Source organism: Schistocerca gregaria, chromosome 4, assembly GCF_023897955.1.
Source record: "Schistocerca gregaria isolate iqSchGreg1 chromosome 4, iqSchGreg1.2, whole genome shotgun sequence".
NCBI lineage: Eukaryota > Metazoa > Arthropoda > Insecta > Orthoptera > Acrididae > Schistocerca > Schistocerca gregaria.
In genome coordinates this window covers 35168366-35185894 of record NC_064923.1, presented here as the reverse complement: position 1 = coordinate 35185894, position 17529 = coordinate 35168366, and the positions used below count along the sequence as shown (strand labels likewise).

General features: G+C 44.4%; 1 protein-coding gene across 1 annotated transcript in view; it reads left to right on the top strand.

The window, feature by feature from the left end:
- Nucleotides 1-17529, top strand: part of LOC126267214 (forkhead box protein L2-like) — an 82658-nt gene that overhangs the window by 32577 nt on the left and 32552 nt on the right. The window contains exon 2 of the mRNA XM_049972187.1: nt 1817-1892. Coding sequence (XP_049828144.1) covers nt 1886-1892 — 7 coding nt within the window. The 5' untranslated portion in view covers nt 1817-1885. The remainder of the gene's footprint in view (nt 1-1816; nt 1893-17529) is intronic.

Below are 17529 nucleotides of genomic sequence, written 5' to 3'. Positions count from 1 at the left end.
TGGCTGACCAATACGGTAGCAAGGTGCTCCCCCACTTTGGCAGGGGTGCGAGATGACCTGAAGAACGGCCATGTTTTCAGCACTCTGACGCTGAATCTTGTGTTGGTAAGACCTGTCTTAGGTGTGCTCCGTAAAGACAAAAGAGTGCAGACATGGTATGTATGTGAAATACTTAAAAGTAGTTTGGAATAATAATTTCTCTATTTCAGGAACCTTTGTGTGGAGAATTAAATGTCAGGCAGGTAATATTAAAAGGGATCGTAGTAATCTTAGGAAGTGACCAACGGTCACAATGAAACCACGTTGTAGCAATAAGTTGAAATACTTCCGAGTGCTAAAGTTAAGCTGAATCAGTGGCGTGTGTACTATAAGTTGGAGATATTTAAGAAATGGCGTATGTAGGACATGAAATTAGGGACGAGTACTTCCACGTGGTGAGTACTGTGTGTGTCTCAATCTGTGTATGAGACAAAGGATAAAGAGAAGTACTCGTCCATAGTATCAGTGGAGGACTCGCGTGTGTGACGAATAAGTTCTTAATATTACCTAGGGTGTTATGTTTCCGTGTGATGCTTGATTCAAACTATAATACTCTGAGAGTGAAGCAAGGTGAGTCACCCGTGTGTCCAGTAACGCCACTTGGCTTGCATTGCACAGGAAGACGTGCATATATCCACTAGAGTTCGTAGTAGGAAAGAAAAGTTACGAAGTGGGGCAATGTCGTTAGAACTGGGATGAATACTAATTGAAGTGGGAAAGCTGAAAGTGATGTGATTATAACGTTGTGACTATTCCTTGTGTTGTATTACATGTTGCCTGTGTGGTGTATTTCATGTAATTTAAGTATGTGTGGTTTGCATGGGAGAGTAGTAAGATAGGTTCAGTGGCAGTGGGTTATGTATGTTCCTTTTTGTAGCGCTCGGTCTGGAGGAAATTTTCGTGATGATGGGTGTGAGAGTCGAAGTGTGAGATATAGAAAAAGATCCACCATCCTATCCAGAAAGTGCACTGTAGTGTTAGATAATTACGAGACCAGAAGATAGAGAAACAGGAATGTAAAGCCATGCCCTCTGGGCGGAGTTTCTCATGTGTAATTGTTGTAGAAAATTGAATGGTGTGTTCAGGTTATAGGATTTATCGGAATAAAAAAGACAGTGAAAAGAAAAAGATTGGCGTTTTCCTTCGAATAGTATGTTGTCGTGATATCCAGAATTTATAATGTGTGCGCCATTCATATTCAGTGCGATGGCCACATGTTGATCAAAGCCATTAAATAAGAAAGAAAATGTGGTATTGCCAGTGCGTAGTGAACAGTCAGAGTAGTGTAAATTACTAATAATCAGATATCCATTTCCGTTGCGTAATATCCAATCAGGAGAATAACTTGTAACTTAATTGTGAGGACTAGAGTTCATGTTACTCGATAAATAAGAATGAGTCCACTCGCTTGGCAGACCACTCATCTTGCAGGCCTGACTGCTTGATGCCACAGTATGAGCAAGGCATGTGGGTGCCTCTCAAGCTCACGTCCACAAATTTATCATCCTCCGCTCCTTTCTCGTTAAAGCTGCTCTGAGAAGACCGCTCCTTTCTCATTTAAATGTTTTAACAGCCTCTGTAGTTCGATTTAGATTGCGACTGCTGTCTTAAGACATAGATCTCTAGCTGTATTGAGTGTAGGAATTAAAACATTAATTATAACCATGTGGTGGTTGGGGTGTCAACAATACTAATAGTCTTTGTAGTAACTGCAACACTTGTCTCTTGGTTTAGAGATATAAGATTATCCTACAGTGATGTCATTTTCTTTTCACAGGTCTTTGTTAATAGTAGCTGCAAAAACAAAGATTGCAGATTATCGACTTTGCCTGTTGATAGTGCAGAAATGGGAGGTAAGTGCATTACCCCAAGCCCAACACGTAATAAATAGTGTTAACAAGGAAGTACAAGAATAGTTTACATTTCTTCTGCATTTGTTGCACAAACATTTGATTTGTGATAATGGTGGATGCTACTGAAATTAATTTGGCTCAAAATATTTCTCCTCCGCCACCTTCCCCCCTTTCCTATGAAACAATGACCTTGGGGAGGTGAGGTGTGAGTAGGGGGACAACCTATGTGCCACCACACTCTCCATTGTTGCAAAATTTATACAAAATGGCGGCGATGACGTCATCCAAGATTGCGGCATGTAGACTTGGCAACAGTGCATGTTATCCAAGACGGTGGATTTTGGTGGAAGAATAGTCCAATTGTGCTATCTCCACTAACCTCACCTTCATTAAAAATGGAGGGAAGTTTGAATTTTGGCGGGAAAATAGTCCAATTATGCTATGTCCACTAACCTAAGACTCCAGAAGAAAAAAAAGTTGCGGGAAGTTTGAATTCCAACAGGATAATGCATGAAAACACCATACTAGCCTTTATTATAATTATTGATTGCCACACATTGGCATTCATTATTATAGGCCTACCTCCACTAGAAAATTGCACCAAATTCAAATTCCAACACGATATTCTCTCGAAAACTCTACTTCTATGTATTATTATCATTTATTATTTATTCAAGACGTCCGATTTTCTCGGTGAGAAAGCCATTCTCCTTACATCCATAACAAAAATCTATCACAAGTTCAAATCCCCAACACCATAATTGATCACATGTACGAGCTTTCTCTGTCACTTATCTTTTTTCACTGGCAGCCTATCATAATTGCGTCAAATAATAAACTGCACTTATAGTAACATAATACACGTCCTTCAATTTTGCAGGGGGGAAGGGACTCAAGACTTTATTTCAAGCAGTACAGTCATCTAAAATGAAATTTTAACTCTACAGCGTAGTGTGCGCTGATATGAAACTTCCTGGCGGGTTAAAACTGTGTACCGGACCGAGACTCGAACTCGGGACCTTAGATTGCGGCTAACCCATGTCTCTGCAATATCCTTTCTTTCAGAAGTGCTAGTTCTGCAAGGTTCGCAGGAGAGCTTCAGTAAAGTGTGGAAGGTAGGAGACGAGGTACTGGCAGAAGTAAAGCTGTGAGGACGGGATGTGAGTCGTGCTTGGGTAGCTCAGTTAGTAGAGCACTTGCCCACGAATGGCAAAGGTCCAGAGTTCGAGTCTCCGTCCGGTACACAGTTTTAATCTGCCAGGAAGTTTTAGTTTGTCATCACTTGTTCTAGAACACAGTCAGCTCACACATCTTTGATATTGCAGTGCAGTCACCACGACGTCCGCGCTCCAACTGAATTAGTTCAAATCCTCACCACCCCCTGGCCAGCACGCGGAGACACTGCCCACGCCTGTCACGTGATACGCCCGGCCACTAGCGCGGGGTCCGAGCCCATCAATCGCTCCCACATCGTAAACATGTTTTCGCTGGACACGCTGGAACTTGTTGAGTTTGACGTCACAGCAGCCCCTTGTCCGCTCACCACGTGTATTCATCAAATCCGCACGTTTCCCGCCAAAATTGTCTGCCTCGGAGCTGAATCACACAATGGTCGACCGTTCCCTGAGCAAGTCCGAACCTGCAGATACCGACCTCACACAGCCGTTCGCCACATGTCCTTGGGCGATCGAGAACGCAGTGCTACACTTTTGGCGGCAAAGTTTGCTCAACAGTGGAATATAACATCACGCCCGCTAATTGACTCGCTCTCGCGAGCGCGTAATAACTGTACAATCGCTGCGCCACCGCCCCGCTTACGTCACACACCCTCCATTCACGCGACGGACATAGCCTTCTGTAAATACCTGGAAAATGACTCTTTATTTCAGACATTATGGTCATGCAGGTGTATCCCGACTGATTTCTCCATGCTCACACATCGAAACTCCAGAGCGTAGCTGAGCCCCGTCCCTGGCCGGATGAGATCAAGCAGTTTACGGTGCCCGCCCAGCCGCCATGGCCAGCGCCCCAGGTAGCCAGCGGCGAGTGGCGCCACTAGCGGCCGGCCGCGTAGCGAGCTCTTAACACCTGCCGACCGCGTGCCGTACAAAGGATTCGTTTAGCGCCAGAGTTTGGCCGACAGTGGAATCCACCATGACCGTGTAACAGTGCATTTGCTCGTCACGAGGACGCTCGCTAATTCTCTCTCACCACACCGCTATATTAAATAATTCCACTTATAATTTCATACACGAATGCAAACGTGTTCAACTCCCTAATTTCAACTAGTTTTCGAGGACGGGGATATGTTGCAATCACACCCCTCACGTTCTCGTAGCTACTCACCTCAGCAATTCAATCTAAGAAACCCACCAAGTAGAAAAAATAACAAACAACTCGAACTCTCTCATATTCTATATCGTCCCAAAAATACTTAACGTACATTTTCTTTACGCATCGAGTATACCTATCACTCTCATACAAAAAACACGTGTCCTGATATACCTGCTGTCATGTTGCACAGTCGGCGGACACGCAAACAGCTCCTAATTTCAGTGCACAATATCAAACTGCTCCTAAATAGTGCAGTACACGTAACTGAAAACAGCATCAGTACTCGTAATCTGTCCAAATAACGCACAGCAAAGTAAATCAACAGACGCGCGCAATCAACCTGTCCCACATTAAGTCGCACGTCCGACAGCTCTCAATTCGCTCAAAGGCCTCTGTTCGACCCTTCAAACATGACATGATGACAGCCTCATTCACACCTAACACCTGAGAAATTCAAATGACCTACACGCTGAACATGACTAGCCAAGCCAGCCCACGCGAGTCGTCTGTCACCGTCCTAACTCAGTGCGGTCCAACACACATGTTAAGGCCGTATTCCATTGCTTGCCGGCCTATTTGCGACGCACCTCCACCTTCACGTCTGTTGTCAGAATAGCCGAGAGCGAGTTCACACACACACACACACACACACACACACACACACACACACACACACCTCAGCGCTTCTCTCCCCTCTCCGTTTAAAACAATCATTTGAAAATTAAAAAAAAAATAAGAGCCCAGTCAACCTCTCTGAAATTTTACAGTGCCCCAAAAATAATCAACGCTCGCCTTCGTGTTTTCTAAGTTTATTTGTAAATTCAAATTCTTACCCTAACAGAACTTGTTCACCAAAATAATACTGAATGCGTCCCCCACCTCCTACCTTTCCAGCTCTTAACATACGCAAATATTCTCAACCCTCCTACATCCCAGCACAACCGAATAATCATTCTTATTCCTTCTTATCGAATTTACTGGCCTTATTTCCTAAGGACCCGTTATCGAAGTACCATCCTGCTTTTCTTTCTGATGCTTCCTTTGCTTAGTGACAGTGACAGTGGTGGACGCTGAGTGACAGTGACAGACAGACAGACAGACAGTGAGTGATTGTGACTGAGAATGAATATTAATAATAATAATATTAATGATAATTATAATTATAATAATAGTAATAATAATAGTAATGTTAATAGTAATAATAATATTAATGATGATGATAAGTATGGTCTTTGCATGCATTATCCTGTTGGCATTCAAACTTCGCGCATTTTTTGTTTGTTTCTCGAGGCTTAGGTTAATGGACGTAGCACAATTGGACTATTTTCCCGCCAAAATTCAAACTTCCACCATTTTTTTTTCTTAAGGTTAGGTTAGTGGATGTAGCACTATTCTCTCGCAAAAATCCGCCATCTTGGATGACGTCATCGCCGCCATCTTGAATAAATTTGGCAACAATGGAGAGTGTGGTGGCACATAGGTAGTCCCCCTACTGGCGTGTTGTGTGCCTCAACGACACAGACAGCCGTACGGCCCCACTTGCCGGTGCCCCCTACTTTGAAGGGCCTGCAGCGCAGCCTTTAAAGTAGCTGCCTGGACCCGACTGCTCTGGTCTTGTAACATCAGCCAAAATGGGACCTTTGTGAGCTGCTACTGCGACTGGCCGAAGCTCTGCTCTATCACTGGTGGTATTTTATTCCGGAGGTAGGGACTACTCTGGGGGATTCAATCGTGTGGGAAAAAAAGCGGCAGGCCACAGATTGGAAGGTGGAATGTTACTCTCAATAGCGTCGATAGGTTAGACAATTTAAAAAGGGTAATTGATAGGTTGAAGTTATACTCTGAATTAGTGAAATGCCGTGGAAGGAAGAATCTGACTTCTGGACAGGAGACGAGAAGGTTCTAAATGCAAAATCAAATAGCAGTAATGTTAGAATAGATCAGGAAACAGATAAGGTAATAGAAATGCACGAAAAACATAATGAACATGTTATCGTAGCCGACGCATGCGGGATGCAGACACGCACTACAATAATGGAAGTTTGTCTACTAGCTCCGCAGACGATTATGAAATTCAGAGAAAGTTTGTTGGGAGAAACGGAGAAGTAGTATTACGATGACGGGCAGTTGCCTGAAATTGACGGGAATAAAAAAAAATAAAAATAAAAAACTCTCCTATTGACTCAGGACTCACTTTCTCGATCGTCAATTAAAAATGGTAACCTATCACTTTTTTAATGATACGTCATGTTACTGGTCTAATTTTTTAACTGCCACCATTGTACATTACCCCAAAAAAGGGACTTTCCTTTACCCCTCCCCCTACTCCTTTGGTCTCAGTAACCATCATACTGATACCTTCTCTCTACTCCTCTGTCTGTCTACTTCCCCCCACCTTACATGTGCCTCACCCTTATATGCAGTTTAGTTTTCTTTCAATTTGCAGCCATTTATTGTGCCCAGTAGCACTTCGGCAAGCATTCCAACACATGACCGCTGTCTTTCACTGTTATTTATAGTCCTGGGGCTACGTGTTACAATTTTGCTAGTCTTCGGCCACTGTTCCAGAACACTGAATTTCCGAGATCGTCATAAACAGATACACGTAGATGCGAGATTTTAAAAGCTAGACAACTGCCACAAAGAAATGACACAGATTTAAACAAGTGACAGCTTCGGAACCGCGCGCGCCGCCACACTGCAGCACAGTGGCGCCGGGGCGCCGGGGCGCCGGGGCGCCGGGGCTTCAGCCGGTCGCCGCCGCCCACTCGACCAGGAGGCGGCGTCTCCCGCTGCCGGTGGTCGCCTGCAGCCACGCTTCCCGCTGCGCCGCCCACGCAGACAGTGTCCCAGTGTGGAGCTGCCCACCAGTCCTTCCTATTTAGGCCGACTACAAACTTGGTCCAGCAGATCTGTGACATTTTGAAAGACGTGCAGTCCACATAAACTACCTAATCATAGATATCTGGACATCTGCTAGTGGACATTAATATGAGACCTCCTTCCTGGTCGCCATCCATATGTGAAAAGATCACGAGCAGAGCGATTTGGATGTTCGGACTGGATTTGCAATGCATTTTTAACGTGACGTTTCGAGGCATTGTAGGGTAATATCCTGTTCAGTTCAATTCTGTATAATAGATATTCATTTTAACTGATTACATTGAAATATCTCGAAAACTTCATATCGTATCAAAAAAAAAGTTACAATTCCAATTTATTTGTCTTGGAAGAGGACATCCAATGATACCCCACTCGACCCCAGCTCCACCCTGTGCGTGCGTCGCGGGGATGCATCTTCGGAATCTTAAATGCGAATCCCCGTTTTTTATTGCAGGTTACAATTATCCGGCAAAATCTACAATTTGTCTGAAGCATTTCCTTCGTTTCGCCGCAGATGGCGCTGTACTCGGAGGAATATATATAGGTACACAATCATAGCTTACTACGTGCTACTCAGTGGCTCCTGAATATCCAGTGGCACGTGGGACCCAACCTCCATGCTGCGAGGGTAGGACAAGCCAGCATTTCATAACTTCTAATGCCGAAACCCCCGGAATCGCAGTATAATTAACGGGCGCTTATCCATGGGTTGTAATGCACAGACGCTAGTAAAGCTACTCCATTAGCTTTTAATGTAACACGTTTCGTCGTTTACTTTTGGCGGTCTGTACGCTGCCATCAGGCATAAAGGCGTTCACGAACACCATGATTGCCTTCGTTGTAGCTTTGTTTTTTACAAAGATATGAACAGCGGAATGACTTTCTTAAATGGCACAAGGTATTTTTTATTCGTCAATTCTTTTCCTCTCCTAAAGACCTATTCAGAAATGTATCACAGTGTAACATTCACTGACACACAACGTTATTAGTTACATAACACAACATTGACGTTGACTCTCCCAAAGCTTAGTCCATGTACTCGGCGTAATGGAACACATCCACGTGCTGAAGTTGACAGAGGACAGATGCAAACATAAATAGAATGCACACCTGTCATTCCGTCAACCATCGTCAGTTGAAGAGTTGTGAGAGTCGAATGCACACCAACAAAGAGGAGGTAGAAATGCTACTCATGTCTGAGGAATGAAAGTAAGCAGAACAGTAATTGCAATACTGTTTTCTTATGTACGGGTAGATTTAGTACAATAGTTTAGTCCTTTTAAATACTGTTGTGTAGAGCAGGCATATATTAAATGCTGTCCTTCCAACAAACTGCATCGACATAACGTTTCTTTTATTATTGTTGTTGTTGTTGCTGTTGAAGGTAGGCGAAATACTACGAAGGCAGCGGAACTGTACAGTGAGCGATATCCTGACAAGAGCCCACCTTCTCGTCTTGTTGTGACGCTTCAGGAAACGAGAAGTTTCAGCCCACAACAACGCAACCGTCATAGCTCTCGCTCAGTGGAACCTGCCGACGTTACTGTTATCGCTTCCGTTGCTATGAATTCACATGTGAGCACACGACAGCTTCAACACGAGACTGGTCTTCCTAAAACCAGTGTACATCGTATTCCTACATGTCACCGGTTCCATCCTTACCATGTACACCTACATAAAGAATTTAAAGGGAATGATATCCAGAAACGTGTACAATTCTGTCAGTGGGCACAGCAGCAAATCCTCGCCAACCGTACTTCTGCTCCATTGTTCTATTTACTGATGAATGTTCCTTTTCAAACAAAGGACAGGTAAATGCAAGGAACATGCATTATTGGTCCAGCGACAACGAACGATGGCATAGACAGGTGGAACATCTACATCCACAAATATACTCCGCTAGCCACCAAGCGACACAATTCGTATTTCCCCCCCCCCCCCCTCCCCCCTGCCCCAACCCTCTGTCCTAATCGCGGACCGCGCGAGGCGAGGGAAAAACGACTGTCTGGACGCCTCAGTACGAGATCTTATTTCCCTTATCTTTGAATAATGATCATTACGCGATTTGAAAGTTGGTCGTAATAATATATGCTCTACATCCTCGGCGAAGATTGGATTTTGGAATTTAGTGAGCAGCCCCTTCTGTTTAGCGCGTCATCTATCTCCAAGTGTGTCCCACTTCAAACTTTCTATGAGAATTTTAACGCTCTCACGATGTCTAAATGTACCAGTCACGAATCTTGCCGCTCTTCTTTAGACCTTCTCAATCTCTTGAATCAGACCCAACTGGTAACGGTCCCATACAGACGAACAATACTCTAAGACTGACGAACTAACGTGTTGTAAGCTATTTCCTTTGTTGAAGGACCGCATCGCCACAGGATTCTACCAATAAACCGCAATCTAGAGTTCGCCTTACCCGTTACTTGTGTAATCTGATCATTCCATCTGATATCACTTCGAATAGTCACACCCAGATACTTGACTGACGATACCGCTTCCAAAGACCTATCATTTATTTCGTACTCACACATTAATGGGATTTTCGCCTTGTTATACGCAGTAGGTTACACTTACTAATATTGAGAGATAACTGCCAGTCATTACACCACGCATTTATTTTCTGCAAATCCTCATTGATTTGTCCACAACTTCCGTGTGATACTACTTTCCTGTAGACTTCAACATCATCGTAAAACGGTCTACGGCGGCTGTCAATACCATCAACCAGATCGTTTATGTAAATCGTAAAAAGCGGAGCACCTATTACGCTGCCCTCGGGCGCACCTGAAGTTACTCTTGTTTCTGTTGAAGTTACCCCGTTCATGACGACATATTGATCCCTGTCTGTTAGAAAACTTTCTATCCAACCCCATTGGATGGACGGTAAGCGCGCACTTTTTGTAGCAAGCGACTGTGCGGAACTGAGTCGAACGCCTTTCGAAAGTCGAGAAAAATGGCATCAACCTGGGAGCCGGTATCTAGAGCCTGTTGAATATCATGCACAAAGAGGGCCATCCAGCAGTGTCTCGCATGACCGCTGTTTAATAAAACCGTGCTGGTTTCTACAGGTGAGTCATTATGTCTGAACACAAAATATGTTCCATGATTCTACAACAAATCGATGTCAGTGAAATTGGCCGGTAATAATGTGTAATCGGGTGGAGAAATGTAGGGTCCTCCTGAATAGGTCAGGCGTACACTACACGCCGGAAGCGGCTACGAGGGTAGAGGAGTACGTGTGGAGTGCACATGGGGTTTTTTTAGGTTAGAGAATTCCCTCCCTAGGCCCGACAAGACGCCTCCTGAGACGCGGCAAGGCAGGAATAGGCAAAATGCAACAGGGAATAACAATATTAATGTGGTAATAGTAAACTGCAGGAGCGTCTATAGAAAGGTCCCAGAACTGCTCTCATTAATAAACGGTCACAACGCCCATATAGTACTAGGGACAGAAAGTTGGCTGAAACCACATGTAAACAGTAATGAAACCCTAAACTCAGATTGGAATGTATACCGCAGAGACAGGCTGGACAGTGAAGGGGGAGGCGTGTTTATAGCGATAAGAAGTGCAACAGTATCGAAGGAAATTGACGGAGATTCGAATTGTGAAATGATTTGGGTGAAGGTCACGGTTAAAGCAGGCTCAGACATTGTAATTGGATGTCTCTATAGGCCCCCGGGGTCAGCAGCTGTTGTGGCTCAGCACCTGAAGAATAATTTGGAAAATATTTCGAGTAGATTTCTCCACCATGTTATAGTTCTGGGTGATTTTAATTTTCCGGATATAGACTGGGAGACTCAAACGTTCATAACGGGTGGCAGGGACAAAGAATCCAGTGAAATATTTTTAAGTGCTTTATCTGAAAACTACCTTGAGCAGTTAAACAGAGAACCGACTCGTGGCGATAACATACTAGACCTTCTGGTGACAAACAGACCCGAACTATTTGAATCAGTTAATGCAGAACAGGGAATCAGCGATCATAAAGCGGTTACTGCATCGATGATTTCAGCCGTAAATAGAAATATTAAAAAAGGTAGGAAGATTTTTCTGTTTAGCAAAAGTGACAAAAAGCAGATTACAGAGTACCTGACGGCTCAACACAAAAGTTTTTTCTCAGGTACAGATAGTGTTGAGGATCAGTGGACAAAGTTCAAAACCATCGTACAATATGCGTTAGTTGAGTATGTGCCAAGCAAGATCGTAAGAGATGGAAAAGAGCCACCGTGGTACAACAACCGAGTTAGAAAACTGCTGCGGAAGCAAAGGGAACTTCACAGCATACATAAACATAGCCAAAGCCTTGCAGACAAACAAAAATTACGCGAAGCGAAATGTAGTGTGAGGAGGGCTATGCGAGAGGCTTTCAATGAATTCGAAAGTAAAGTTCTATGTACTGACTTGGCAGAAAATCCTAAGAAATTTTGGTCCCATGTCAAAGCGGTAGGTGGATCAAAACAAAATGTCCAGACACTCTGTGACGAAAATGGTACTGAAACAGAGGATGACAGACTAAAGGCCGAAATACTAAATGTCTTCTTCCAAAGCTGTTTCACAGAGGAAGACTGCACTGTGCTTCCTTCTCTAGATTGTCGCACAGTTGACAAAATGGTAGATATCGAAATAGACGACAGAGGGATAGAGAAACAATTAAAATCGCTCAAAAGAGGAAAGGCCGCTGGTCCTGATGAGATACCAGTTCGATTTTACACAGAGTACGCGAAGGAACTTGCCCCCTTCTTGCAGCGGTGTACCGTAAGTCTATAGAAGAGCGAAGCGTTCCAAAGGATTGGAAAAGGGCACAGGTCATCCCCGTTTTCAAGAAGGGACGTCGAACAGATGTGCAGAACTATAGACCTATATCTCTAACGTCGATCAGTTGTAGAATTTTGGAACACGTATTATGTTCGAGTATAATGTCTTTTTCTGGAGACTAGAAATCTACTCCGTAGGAATCAGCATAGGTTTCGAAAAAGACGATCGTGTGAAACCCAGCTCGCGCTATTCGTCCACGAGACTCAGAGGGCCTTAGACACGGGTTCACAGGTAGATGCCGTGTTTCTTGACTTCCGCAAGGCGTTTGACACAGTTCCCCACAGTCGTTTAATGAACAAAGTAAGAGCATACGGACTGTCAGATCAATTGTGTGATTGGATTGAGGAGTTCCTAGATAACAGAACGCAGCAAGTCATTCTCAATGGAGAGAAGTCTTCCGAAGTAAGAGTGATTTCAGGTGTGCCGCAGGGGAGTGTCATAGGACCGTTGCAATTCACAATATACATAAATGACCTGGTGGATGACATCGGAAGTTCACTGAGGCTTTTTGCAGATGATGCTGTGGTGTATCGAGAGGTTGCAACAATGGAAAATTGTACTGAAATGCAGGAGGATCTGCAGCGAATTGACGTATGGTGCACGGAATGGCAATTAAATCTCAATGTAGACACGTCTAATGTGATGCGAATACATAGAAAGATAGGTCCCTTATCATTTAGCTACAAAATAGCAGGTCAGCAACTGGAAGCAGTTAATTCCATAAATTATCTGGGAGTACGCATTAGGAAAGATTTAAAATGGAATGATCATATAAAGTTGGTCGTCGGTAAAGCAGATGACAGACTGAGATTCATTGGAAGAATCCTAAGAAAACGCAATCCGACAACAAAGGAAGTAGGTTACAGTACGCTTGTTCGCCCACTGCTTGAATACTGCTCAGCAGTGTGGGATCCGCACCAGATAGGGTTGATAGAGGAGATAGAGAAGATCCAACGGAGAGCAGCGCGCTTCGTTACAGGATCATTTACTAATCGCGAAAGCGTTACGGAGATGATAGATAAACTCCAGTGGAAGACTCTGCAGGAGAGACGCTCAGTAGCTCGGTACGGGCTTTTGTTAAAGTTTCGAGAACACACCTTCACCGAAGAGTCAAGCAGTATATTGCTCCCTCCTACGTATATCTCGCGAAGAGACCATGAGGATAAAATCAGAGAGATAGAGCCCACACAGAAGCATACCGACAATCCTTCTTTCCACGTACAATACGAGACTGGAATAGAAGGGAGAATCGATACAGGTACTCAGGGTACCCTCTGCCACACACCGTCAGGTGGTTTGCGGAATATGGATGTAGATGTAGATGTAGATGCATTCGATTTTCTACCCTTTTTATAGATTGCTATGACCTGGGCGTCCTTCCAGTCCCGCGGAACTTTCCGCCGTTCCAATGATCTCTGATGGAGAATTAGTCTGGTATGGGATGCTTGGTAGTACAATGATTGGACCTTATTTCATCAATGGTAGTCTAAACGGCACGGCGTATGCCAACTTCCTCAGGCGAATTCTTCCTCCTCTTCTGGATGAAGTGCCGATAAGAACCAGAACAACAACAACACGATGGATGTCCAGCACATAATGCCTTGCGTACACGTCGTGTTCTGAATCGGAAGTATCCTTCCAGATGGATTGGTCCAGGAGGAACAGTCTGGATTTCTTTCTTTGGGGATGCATTAAAGACGTTGCCTGTCGCGGTATTCCAACTGCTCCAGAGGACATGCAGGAACGTACGTACTTGCTTGTAATTCCCTTCAGCAGGCAACAATGGAAGCAGTAAATCATTCTTTCATTCAACGAGTGACCCCGTGTGTCGGCGTCAAGGGTCGCCACTCTCAACACCTTTGAATGTTCTTCTACTGGGCAATGGTACAGGAGAGTCAGTCAATTTTGGGTTACATTTATACATGGTTTTCATTTGTTTTCTGACAATTCCAGCACCTGGATGAGTTGGTACAGAAATGCATACTTTTCGAGATAAACACGTGTTTACAGAAAGGGCTGTACGATGCTTGGGTAAAGATATTAGCACAGTCGTTGTACTGGCGGATCTTTAAGTGTGTCGGCAGTGTGTTAGGATGTCTAACAGTACTCTACCTGTCATTAGGGGTGTAGAGTCAGCTGTGTCGTTAAAGTCGTGTTGTACGCTACGTCGGTTTTCGTCGTGTTTGTATGGCTGACAGCCCTGGATACATGGTGTTTTATCGTCTTCCAAATGTGGATTCACTGATGTGTTTACTGTTACTGCGCTGCTTATGCGTATAAACGGTGTGGTACATCTAAATTTCCTCTGTTCCACCACTTCTTGGCAATGGAAGCCTACTACTAGACAAGTGTAATTGTGGATATGCTGCTACGGCTTGTTAAGTGCACATGGCCTGTGATACGGTACACTCTAAACTGTAGAATATCCACAGCACATAGTGCCCTGTGATAAGCTGTTTTGTACATTTTCCCAGTGTCTAAGCGACACGGCTAACCTTCCAGCGTGGTAGATCGCCAGTGCAATGTCCCATAAGTCCGTGTGCCTGACATGGAGTAGTGTGTGCTACGTTTCATTGAAAGGGACTAGTGCGCAACGATCAGCAGCAGCCCAGCCGACAGCATGTCTCACTTTATCTGGGGAGAAGTAGGGGGGTGGAGGATGTACTTCATGAACAACTGTTGTACCCATATCACCTACAGCCCGTTCAGGCTCAAAGGCATACGATGTCAACAATAGGGCAAAGGGGGCACCACCCCATTCTACGTTGTTACAAGATATATCCAAGATGGCGGCGATGACAGAATCTAAGATGGCTGCCTATAGACTTGGCAACAGGGCATGACTTCATCAAAGATGGCGGCCGTGACGTCAGCTGATGATGCGGGTACCATTATGCAAGATAGCAGCTATTGTCGGGAAAGTGCATCGCCCCTGACACGCCCTGACGGTGGGATGCATGATGGCGCGTTATCCTCTTAGAAAATGGGTGGGAAAAGGAATTCAGCCTGTTCTGGGTAGAAGTGATATAAGTCATTATTTTCAGTCTTTATTTAAGAAATTACAAGCAGTGCCACCATCAAGTGTGTTCGCCATGGAGTCCAGAGTCCAACTGACCTTGTACACAGTAGTGTCACCAGAAGGCGCTGTCGTCCCTTCCGTGACGTAATCAAAGATGTTGGTCCAAGGGGTAAAATGGCGGGCCAAGGACTCAGCCTGTGATGGGCTGCTGGAGAGAGGAAGGGCTGTACTTCATTTTTCGAGCAATTTGTTCAGGGACGGTTTTCATGCAACTTATTTATTACTCATACAAAACACATGTTCTGACATCCTTGGTTTTACGACACACTACTCGTAAATTACTGAAATAACGCATCTTCAACGCTCTGCAACAGGCAAACAACTCGTAAATCATTGAAATAATGCATATATAATGGTTCGCCAACAGGCCCACAACGCTTAAACAGCAAGAAATAATTTAGTGCGCAAACATTCATTACACGTAAAAACACTTTCGAACTGTCGTCAACGTATCAGAGGCCCAAAGGGCGCTCACTCGTCGACGCTGCTGCGAGCCACCGCCGGAAGCCGGCACGGTAGCTGAGCGTTTTGGGTCAGAGGGTTAGCTGCCCTCTGTAATAAAAAAAAATTAAAAAAAACTGAGTTCACCGATCAACAACGAACCAAAACGGGTGTCTTACGACGTCCGCCCCGAGCAGATACAACGAACGAAAGAGAACAAAATGAGATTTTAAAAAAAAGACACAAGCCTCACGTCGCTGCCACCTACAGCAAGCAGGTGAAAGCCGCGTCTGTTTTCTGGTATACAGCTAGAGTTCCTCAAGTGTTACACTGATGTCACAGAACTCCAAGACACTCACGTTAGTCCCATACGCAAGGTGCCTCTGGACAGCACAAGAGCCTACCCTTGCTGCTGCGATACCTGTGGATACTGATGTCCCAGGTTGCGCTATACTAATCTGTTCCAGAATGGCACACGATGCATTGTTCCTAGCGGGACAAGTGAGCTGCATCTGCGCATGCAGGCATACCCAGTGTGAAACGTTTGTACCTCTAAAAACCTTCATGTTTGTGCAACAACGTTAATCATAGAGGCATTCTTGCCGGCAGTAGTGGCCGAGTGGTTCTAGTCGCTTCAATCCGGAACTGAGAAACTGCTACGGTCACAGGATCAAATCCTGCCTAGGGCATGGATGTGTGAGATGTCATTAACTTAATTAGGTTTATGTAATTCTAAGTTCTAGGGGACTGATGATCTCAAATGTTAAGTCCCATAGTGCTCAGACCCATTTGATAAACGCATTCATTTGTTTGGAAAGAGAGCACTGTCTAAGCACGGACGGGGGGAGATCAGAATAATTACGCAAACAGTTTTCGAAGCGCTGTCTTATAAAGGAGGAGAATGATAGGAATTTTCGGTATCCTACAGCTACAGGTCTGGAGATGTCCTAATGCCACAGTGGCGGATGGGTGACGGAATCCCAGCCAGAGATGGTTCGTCTGATTCAACTTGTCTTTGAACACTTGCTTTCTCAGAACTTTCCGTAGATACCTTGCCGCCTCCTTGTTTGAATCAATTTGTAGATGCTCCTATGTTCCGGCACAAAGGACTTCTTGTGAACGAATGGAGCATTACGATTGACTCATACTGAATTTATCTGCCGAATTACTGATACTACCGCTGTGGAAGCACTGTCTACCTTTTTTTTCTTCCTGTAGACGATACTTTCAGCGGAAAAGAGAACTATTTGGCACAGATCACCTTATTGCACCGACAATTAAACCTTGAACAGTGGCCTACAGATCGTCACTCAGTTACACTGCTCTGCCACTGAGGACAGGAGCTTGAATATTACAGTGTGAAACTGATCTCCAATCCAGCAATATATTACCGCATACTGTGTCCATGTAGTAAACATACAATTCGTATCCTGCGCCATACAAAATCACCCCTTAGCTATTGGCCGCCAGACACTCATACATAGGTCGCGAAGACAGATAGCATAAGCACATGCATCGTAAATATACTGCTCACAGCACTAGATATTTCCCGCGATGTCGGGCGGTTATCCACTCCCGACGCGTGACCAGAGCGCCCTCAGTGGATGGAGGACATTCAAGAAGTGTTGTAGAACCTAGACACAAAGACAGTACTGTTTCAGGTTCCGACCTACTTGCTTGTCTGCTTTTCTACACCAATCTCCAGACTCCAGGATTACAAAACATACGTAATTTGGCATGGTTTGCCAGAATATCATACCAATTTCATGATGTTTCTCCATATCAAGCACATAGCAGTATCCTACCGATCGCTCACGCTTCGTAATTTCGAAGATATAGACTATAAATTATTTCTCTATAAACCTCAAACTTCAGCCAAGCGGAGCATGCTGTAAATAGAAACTTACCCCATCTGCGAAGACCTCTACATGAAAACTCGAAAAAAAATAGAGGTGACTGATATTTCCACTCGAGAATACTGATGTCAGTTACGTAACATATTCCAAATCATCCCTATAATTTACAAAGTCGGCTAAGGTTTTTCTGATGTCAAGAGAACTAGCAAACGTGCTTTCTGTCTT